This window comes from Panthera leo, chromosome B1 (genome assembly GCF_018350215.1).
Source record: "Panthera leo isolate Ple1 chromosome B1, P.leo_Ple1_pat1.1, whole genome shotgun sequence".
Lineage (NCBI taxonomy): Eukaryota > Metazoa > Chordata > Mammalia > Carnivora > Felidae > Panthera > Panthera leo.
Window position 1 is genome coordinate 163,647,043 of NC_056682.1, and position 9,664 is coordinate 163,656,706.

Consider the following 9,664-nt stretch of genomic DNA (forward strand, 5'->3'; position numbering starts at 1 on the left):
CCCGCGTTGGGGTCTGTGCTGACAGCTCAGAGCCTGGAGCCTGTTTCAGATTCTGTGTCTCCCTCTCTCTGACCCTCCCCTGTTCATGCTCTGTCTCTCTCTGTCTCAAAAATAAATAAACGTTAAAAAAAATTAAAAAAAAAAAAAATATATATATATATATATATATATACACACACACACACATACAGGAAAAGTGACCGGTATGTTCAGGGGGGAACAGATGCAGTCCTACTTGAGTAGAACATATTCAGGACACCAGGCCATGTCCCCACCTTCCCCAGGACACCAGGCTATGTCCCCACCTTCCCCCCACCCCCAAAGAGGGCTCTCATCTACCCCACTGTGCATCCAGAGTAATAGTCGTACACTTACTGAGCAGTTCCTGAGTTTCAGGTCTCTTCCTAGCCTTTGATAGGAACTCATTTAATCCTGGCAACAACTTTACAAGGTAACCTCTGTTACTAGACCCATTTAGTAGATCCAAAAACTGAGGCCCAGAGAGAACAAGTCACTTGTCCAAGATCATACAGCTGGTAAAGAGAGCTTAGGCAGACCAACTCCACCACCTGTGTCCCTAACTATTCCCTACTTCCCAGGGCTGTTTCACCAAGAGGTCTCATTTCACTGCACCAATGACTTCACACACAAAAACGTAACAACCAGAGAAAATGCTGGCAGGAGAATGTCTTTGTAAGAACAGACAGCCTGCTGGGCAGATGGCCCATGCTACTGGGAAGCTCTCTGCAGGACAGAAGAAAGTCTTGGGGTCTGTTTCATGAGGAGGAGGAAAGCCATTCTGCCAATAAAGGAGTCAGAGGGAGAGAAGCAGAGCTGTGAGCCGCAGGGATGATGGGGAGGGTGGTGAAGACAAAGGAGGCCAGGGCCTGGAGACTGAGCAGTCTTTGGGTGGGGAAGAGGGAGACCTAAACTGAATTTGCGGAGCACCACTGCTGTGGACTCTGGTCAGGGACCCCTCTCCCAGGACCCAGCAAATCTTCACTAAAACTACAAAACTGCCTGGTGTGATCTGATATTCTGGGGAAACTGATGAGGAGTCTGGGGTTTTGTAAATGAGGTACGGGGCAAAAACAGGAAGGGACCAACAACTGGGTCACATAAATTAAAACAGAGGCGAGAAAAAAGAAAACTCAAGTCAGGAAATGTAAATGATACCCTGAAGTTCAGATCCTTATCAGCCTGTACCTGTGAAATTTGCTGCCTGAGTTTCCACCTTCCAATGTTAGTGTTTTATGAAACATAAAGCATATATTAGGGCACCAGACTGAGTTCTAAATGTTCTAATAGTAATGTCACTTGACCAATATCCTTGAATGATGTTCCCTTGTTCTCACTGTCCCTGTTTCATGCCAAAATTGGGGCGAGAGGCGGATTATACAAGCACTTTGTTCATGCTGAGCCAAAACCCTCTAAACTTTCATTAATCTGTGAGATTTCTCCTTGTATTGACAAAAGAACAGTGATTCACTGAGACTCACACAAAAAGCCAGGTGCAAGTTAACCAGAATCTAGTAACACTTCTCCCTTCTTTTCAGAAGGATCTCAAGTTAGCATATGGAGTAAATATGCAAGCTGGGGAAGTGTATGTCTCTGAGAAAGTCAGCTCCAAAGAGAGACAGGTGATTTGGTATAAATATGCAAGATTTCCTTTCTTTTTCAACCTTCAGACTTGGAGCTTAAACATCTTCAGACTCCCAGAAAAGAAAAAAAGAAACAAAAACCAAAAAACCCAGATAGTTCCCAGAGCCCTTGCTCATGAATAACTTCTCACAGTGTTAGAGATATACGGGGGTCAGTGTGGAGGAAGAGAGACGAAGGGTCTCATCCCTCAGCCCCATCCAGAGGGAGAGGGGAGAAAGACAAACTGAAAGCCAGCTGGGAGTCTCAAGCCTGGGTTACTTTCCCACTCCACACTGATACAAGCCAGAAATGGCTTATTATTTTCATCCTCGGTTCTGGCAAGGAAAAGGTGCCTTCTCCTTAGATAATAATCCACTGGCTGTGGATTATTATCCCTCTTTCAGAGGGAGCAAAAAATTGAAACAGAGGCATAGTGCAGAAAGACTTCTTATCTTTTCAAGATGTGTTCCATTCAGATAAGTACACTATGCAAGAGAGCAGATCCCTAAATAAATTGGGCGTACGCTTACCTGTGTAAATGCGATCAAGTGTGGCTATGGTACTTAATGTCAGTATCACTCTGTTGGACATCTGATAACTCCAGATTGGATTTAGTGAGGTGTACCATATGCGGAGAACAAGAAGAAGAATCTGTCCTAAGATGAATCCCCAGATTCTGAGGTACCTGTAAGAACAAAAGTATTTTTAATAACTTTTTATGTGCTTTCAATGTACCATGGTCAGAGTGAATTTCATAGTTTCATGGAATGAATCTATAAAGTAGCCCTGTTGGTAATTTGCAATAATGAACATGGCTTAATCTTCAGTCTTTATAAAGCCCATTACCTAGGCAACTTGTTGCAATCTCCTAATTCTCAAAACATCGTGGAGACTGATGGCAAGTATTCGCATTCCGATTTTGTGAAAAGGGGGAAAAAGTGAGACTTCCAGAAGCTGTATGCAAAGTAAATACTATCACTGAAATTCCTGGTCCCAACTTTCCCTTTGGTAAATGATCACACTTGTTTAAGATACGAACCTTTGTCAATGGATATAAGATACCATACCTTTGTAAGCCACTTCCTGTCCACCATGTCACGGCTTGTACTATCAACGAGGAAGACACTCCAAGGGCAAGGACCACTAGCCGAACTCTGGCATTTGGAGCCTGGAAGGAGGCTATGCTGCCTACAAACAAATTAAAGAGAGCTAAACATTTCCGGCAATCATGCATTGGAACACAATGGTCTGCATTCGATAACTGTTGCGTCTGATACCACCTCTATACCCAGGAAGATAAATATGGACTGTGTGTATAAATTAAAAAATTTTTAATTTTTTGTGATGTCATTCTTAACAATACGTTCACTACGTTCAAGTGTACAATTCAATGGTTTCTAATATATTCACAAAGTTGTGCAACTATTACCACTAATTCCAGAATATTTTCACCACCCCAAAAAGAAACTCCCTTTTCCTCCTCCCTACTGCCCCAGCCCCTGGCAATCACTAATCTACTTCCTGTCGTATAGATTTTTCCCATTCTGGGCATCTCATATCAGTGGACTCCTATAATAGGTAGGCTTCTGTGACTGGCTTCTTCCACTTAATCAGAATATTTTCGAGGCTTATCCATATTATAGCATGTATGAGTACTTCGTTCCTTTTTATGGCTGAATCATATCCACTGCATGGATATATTGCATTTCATTCATTCATCAGTGATGGACATTTGGGTTGTTTCCATTCTTTGGCTACTAAGGATAATGCTGCTAGGGGTGCCTGGGTAGCTCAGTTGGTTAAGTGTCCGACTTCGGCTCAGGTCGTGGTCTCACAGTTCGTGAGTTCAAGCCCCACGTCAGGCTCTGTGCTGACAGCTCAGAGCCTGGAGCCTGCTTTGGATTCCGTGTCTCCCTCTCTCTCTGCCCCTTCCCTGCTTGCATGCATGCGTGTTCTCTCTCTCTCAAAACTAAATGAACACTATTTTTTTTTAAATCAGAATGCAGAAAAAACATTGACAATTATTAACTTTATCATTCATTTATAAATATATAAATCATACACTGGAGGCACCTGGGTGGCTCAGTCGGTTAAGCGACTTCAGCGTAGTTCATGATCTCACAGTTCATGAGTTCGAGCCCTGCATCGGGCTCTGTGCTCACAGCTCAGAGCCTGGCGCCTGCTTCAGATTCTGTGTCTCCCTCGGGGCACCTGGGTGGCTCAGTCAGTTAAGCGCCCGACTTCAGCTCAGGTCACGATCTCGCGGTCCGTGAGTTGGAGCCCCGCGTCGGGCTCTGGGCTGATGGCTCAGAGCCTGGAGCCTGCTTCCGATTCTGTGTCTCCCTCTCTCTCTGCCCCTCCCCCATTCATGCTCTGTCTCTGTCTTAAAAATAAATAAACGTTAAAAATAAAAAATAAAAAAAATAAAAGCATCCAGATTCTGTGTCTCCCTCTCTCTGCCCCTCCCCTGCTCACACACTCTCTCTCTCTCTCTCTCTTTCAAAAATAAATAAACATTTGCATTTTTTTTTGAAAAAAGAATAATACTGCTATAAACATTTGTGTGCAAACAAGGTCTTATATGAACATAGGTTTTCATTTTTCTCAGGTATATACTGAGAAGTGGAATAGTTAGGTCATATGAGAACTCTGCTTAACATTTCAAGGAACTGCCAAACTGATTTCAAAAGCAGCTGCACCATTTTATATTCCTACCAGTCATGTGTGAGGGTTCAAGTTCTCCATATTCTTGCCAACACTCATCACTACCTATCTTTTTGATTAGAGCCATCCTAGTGGGTCAAAATTTATCAGGCAAGAAAAAAACCTAAACCAATAGGAATATGAACTAGTTTGTAGTTAAGTACATAGTAATTAACCCAAAACGTCTGAGGTGCCACATGAGGTGATAGCATGTAACACCCAGCTCTTCTCTGTCGTTATATAAGGATTCCTTAGGACTTTGTCTTCAAAGACAAAGTTGTTTCATTTCCTTAGCAGCATCTGAAGGGAGTTTTAAGGTAAACCACGGCTTACAGCAGCCTCTGTCTAGCATCAGCAGAGCTCAGTGACTACCCAGAAGAGGATCTGGCCAAAACAGTCTCTTCATCCTCAAACTCTACATCACTTTCCTACCTACTCCATTTTCTCAAATTGAACTCCACCTCAACTCAAGTGATGGATCTGCACAGAGGAAGGAGGTGAAATGGGAACAACAGGAAGCATCCCAAATACCACACATACCCCAAACTTATTAATATCAACATCCCTTACAGCCACCAGAAGTTACTGGGCCAGAAGTGGATTTAAACAATCAAAAAACCACCCCAGTAACTCTCAGTCAATAGCTCTGTAGATAAGGCTTGACCCAGGCAGCATTGAGCAAAGGCAACAAAGAAGTGCCACTGATGAGACCACTCCCATAAAGCCAACCAAGGAGTGTGACGAGAAAATGAAGCCTGCAACACTCAGGCCACAGTAATTCCCAGGAGGGTACCGTAAGCCGAAGGCAGTGTAGCTCGGCCACTATACCCTCAACTCAGGGTAGAACGCCTCATTTCTATTATTTCTGGAGCTGACATTTTCACATTTGATTGGTCTTTCCATTTCTCTGGACGTCGTCTGCATAAAGGGTGCATTTTTCAGGGGTCTTTACCACTATCGTTTCGGAGCCCAAGATCTTGAGAAGCCGAGTCCTACACCCTTGCGGGTATCCACAGAACTCACTGCCCTAACCTCATTCTGCCTTCTTCGGGGACTGGCCCACAGAAAAGCAGAAGGCAATTTCATAGTAATTCCTGTCACTGTTTCTGAAAAAAAGTCAAATGACTGTATCCAGAGAGAAGAAATATATGCCACTTGGAAAACTCCAGAGAAACCGACTGCACTGCATTGTAACAGAAGAGTAAGACATCTGGAGTTTTCAGCTACAGATTCAACCAGATCACAGTCTGGTGTTTTTGTTTTCTAAACCTTTTCTTCCATGACCCCACCCTCTTACTTTTTTACCCCCAGTACTTCTTCAAGGTCTCTCAATATTTATTTATATTAATAATCTCAATTCCTTGGGACAGTAAGTGTACATTCAAAATTTTTAATTGATAATTGCTAATGGCGACATAACATACTCAAATTCAGAATCTAAAAGATACCAAAGGTATGTATTGCAAAGTTTCCCTTTTATGTCTGTGTCTAGATACCACTTTCAAGTAACTAAAATGCTATCAGAATTTTGTTTTTTGTTTGTTTTAAAATCCTTCTAGGGCCATTTAATGCATTAAAAGCTAAATATATTTCCATCTAAACTTTCTTACACAAATGTTAGTATTCTGCACACACTGTTTAGTGATTCCTTTTTTTCACTTAATAATATATTTAAAGACTATTCCATTCCTTACATAATGTTCTCGTTCTCTTATATAGCTGCCCAGTATTCTACAGTGTTCCAATTTTCAAAACCATAATTTATTTAACCAATCCCATATATAGGACATGTAGGTTATTTCCAACCTTGCTATTACAAATATTGCTATAATGATTAACAACCTTATAGTTTTACCATTTAAAAAAAATTTTTTTTTAACGTTTATTTATTTTTGAAACAGGGAGAGACAGAGCATGAACGGGGGAGGGTCAGAGAGAGAGGGAGACACTGAATCTGAAACAGGCTCCAGGCTCTGAGCTGTCAGCACAGAGCCCAACGCGGGGCTCGAACTCACGGACTGCGAGATCATGACCTGAGCCGAAGTCGGACGCTTAACTGACTGAGCCACCCAGATGCCCCTAGTTTTACCATTTTAAGCCATATGTAAGTATATCTGTAGGGTATATTTCTAGAAATGGAATTGCTGAGCAAAAGGGTATATATGTATTTGTAATTTTGATAAATGCTGATAAATTATCCTCTGCAGAACTTGTGCCAATTTACATTCCCACCAGCAATGTCTGAGTGCCCACTTTCCCATCCTTACAATACAGTGTTACTCGACTTTGTTCTTTGGCGATCCAGTATATGAAGCTACATACAAATATGTGTGTGTGTGTAAGTTGTATTCTACACATTTTAATTTTAAAATACATATTTAAAAAATTACATTTTTCCCAGTAAACTGATCATATCCTTTGCTCTGTTATCTATTGAATTGTTGTTCCTTTTTATTATTGATTTGTAAAAACTCCATGTTAGTGATATTAGCCCTTTGACAAAAGAGTTACAAATATCTTTCCTAATTTGTTTGACTCTGTTTACTATAGTGTTCATTGCGTATAATTTTCCTACTTTCATGCAGTATGATTCAACAATTTTTAATGGTTTCTCAGTTTTCTGTCATAGTTGGAAAAAAAGTACACAAAATTTTCAAGAGTTGACCTGTTCTCCCTCTTGATTTCAGTGATTTTTTTAGGCTTTTCCGATCTGACAGAAAAGTTAGAAATGTAAAAGACATTGGCTCTTGGTCTAGTCTTCCAGTTCTAGTAAAACTCTTTAAGATAGGAGTAAGAGAGCGATCTTTGTTTTTCATTTAATCATTTAACATACAAAGAACAGTGTACATATTTTCACTTGATCTTGGAAAAAAAAACAACAACAAAAGAACAAAAAATAAACACACACACACAACACCTTCAAGAAGCACTTTTAAATCTTACCAATAGTAATTATCCGCAACAGGATTAGCATCCACCTCTTGTTAGCCAATTTCCAGAAAGGAGTAAGTGTTAGGAATATTGGAGAAAGAAACACTATGCCAAAACCTTCAAGCCCAGTGAGTTCTAGAGTTTGCAGGGGAAAGTAATAAATCATCGGTCCCAGGCCATGGTAGAGAGACCAAGAAACATACCCTAGGGAAAAAAAAAAAAAATGATTAAGGAGAAACTGTAAATGTGACTTTGTTTCAAACAGTAGCCCTGCCCCTCCACTATAAGGGCTCTGGCTGACCGCCCTCCTTCACGATTCTGACCCTAACTGGGTTCCTGTACAGAATTAATTCCTCCCCTTCCTCCGACAAGAAGAGAATGTCCCAGGATGAAAATGGCTTCCTGCTGTTGTGAGTCCCTTGACACCCCTTGTTTATTCCTTTAACCTTGTTCACACCCACACAGGTCGTCCCTTTATTGAAACCTCTTCATTTGGACCATCTAGGTTGAAATTGATAAAATTTCTTTACCTAAGTCAACCATTCTATAAAGAGCAATAACATGAAAATCAAGAAGGGGAACTAACAAGGGTGTCCAGCTGGCTCAAAAGGAGGACTATGCCACTCTTGATCTCTGGGCTAGGTGTAGAGATAACTACCAAAAAAAAAAAAAAAAGGAACAAACAGCAGGTGGCCCCTCCTTTGCTCCCACTCCAGACTACATCCAAAGGCAGGTTAGTCAGGCAAGAATCATTTACTTTTAAGTAGACTTTTTTAAACCTAGCCTTATAAAACAGTATGGCGTAGTGAAATTCCAGGATCTGGAGTCAGGTTCACCTCTGCCAACTACTGACTGTATAATCTTCTACAACATTAATTAACTAATGGGCACTTACTATGCGGCAGTATCTGTGCTAAGTATTTACAGAGATCTTATTCCTCCTACAGCTCACGTCCTATGAAATGGACACTTTTTACTCCCCTCTTACAAGCGTAAAAACAAACAAGAACAGAAAAACTTCTGAGATTCAGAAAGTAATTGTCTAAAGTTGAAAAAGTGGCAAACGGCATTGTGAACTTAAACCCACGCAGACTGGCTCCAAACGTAGCCATCTAACCATCACGTGTAGTAACTTTCTCCCGAGGTACTTCTCAGGCTCTCTTTCTGAACCAGCAAAGTAGTCCTTTCAGCCACCTCACCGAGTTGCTAAGATTAAATGAGATCAAGTACACAGAATACCTAGCACCCTGGGTACTTACTGAACGTAATTCACTTTACACCGCTGTACTTAATACATTTGAAGCTAGGGGGGAAAAAAGTGGGGGGGGGGGGGCCTCCCGAGTATTAGCAGCTCCCAGAAAATCAAGTTCTTAGGAAGGTGCCCCTCCCAAGCGAAAAGAATGTTTCATAATGAACAGCGAGATTATAACACTGTCCCAAACATTTGGGAAATCTGACTTTAGTCACACGACTCCGAGAGAATTGCCCAATAATTGTCCTTGGGGCTTTTTGCAAAGCTGCGAGGTGCGCACACCGGACCCCAGTTCGACGCTTTTCGCGCAATGCCCAAACGAGCAGCCGCCACCGAGGCCACTCGTGCGGGGCCAACACAGGCAGCAGCTGCCTCCCTGCGTGCTCACCTCAAGCCGCTGGGGGACACGGGCACCCCTTTCCTTGTGAAAGTTAAGGTCCAGTACTGAATCTTACTAACGTAAAGGTCGCGGAGGGGGCCGGTTCGGGAGCAGTCCCAGCCGCGCGGGGTCAAGGTCGACACGTGGAGAATAGAGCGCCATCCCAGGGTGGAGTGGAGCTCGGAGGCACCGTCTCCCCCACGGAATCCTCGGCTTCCGAACCTCAGTCTAGGTCTTGTCTTTTTTGACGGCGGTAGCAAAAGTTCCCAGAGGACTTCTGCATCCTGGGCGCGCGGCGCGCTCCCTCCCGAGCCCAGCCAATCGGCCGAGCGCCGCGGCTCCGGGCCGGGTGGCGGGCAGGCCCCCGCGAACGCGCGCCCGGGGGCGGCCTCAGCTTACCCAGGAGGCTCTCCAGGAGGATTTCTCGCCACAGCCAGGACATGGCCGCGACGCGCAGCGGCGCTTCCCGAGCGAGCAGCGAGCGCCTGCCCCGCCGCGCACGCCCCGCGCCCGCCGCCGCGTCCTCCGGAGCCGGGTCCGCGCGCACGTCCCCTCGCCGAGCCTGCTGCCACCTCCAGCCCCAAGGCCCGCGCGCCGGGCCGGGCCGGGCCCAGGAGAGGGTGGGGCCGCCGCGCGTCCGCCCCCGCCCACCACACCCAGCCCAGCCTGCCCGGGCCCGCACCACCTGCTCGCTACGCCGCCGCACCCCCGGCCGGCCGCCTCCGCCCCGCGCCGTGGCGCCAGGCAGACTCGCGGGG

The 9,664-nt window shown here is 44.2% G+C and overlaps 1 protein-coding gene across 1 annotated transcript in view; it reads right to left on the reverse strand.

Annotated features, from left to right (window-relative positions):
- CWH43 (cell wall biogenesis 43 C-terminal homolog) overlaps positions 1 to 9,383 on the reverse strand; it is a 56,356-nt gene extending 46,973 nt beyond the window's left edge. The window contains exons 1-4 of the mRNA XM_042934031.1: positions 9,306 to 9,383; positions 7,288 to 7,479; positions 2,709 to 2,829; positions 2,172 to 2,326 (exon numbers count right to left, since the gene is read on the reverse strand). Coding sequence (XP_042789965.1) covers positions 2,172 to 2,326; positions 2,709 to 2,829; positions 7,288 to 7,479; positions 9,306 to 9,348 — 511 coding nt within the window. The 5' untranslated portion in view covers positions 9,349 to 9,383. The remainder of the gene's footprint in view (positions 1 to 2,171; positions 2,327 to 2,708; positions 2,830 to 7,287; positions 7,480 to 9,305) is intronic.
- Between the last annotated feature and the right edge of the window lie 281 nt (positions 9,384 to 9,664).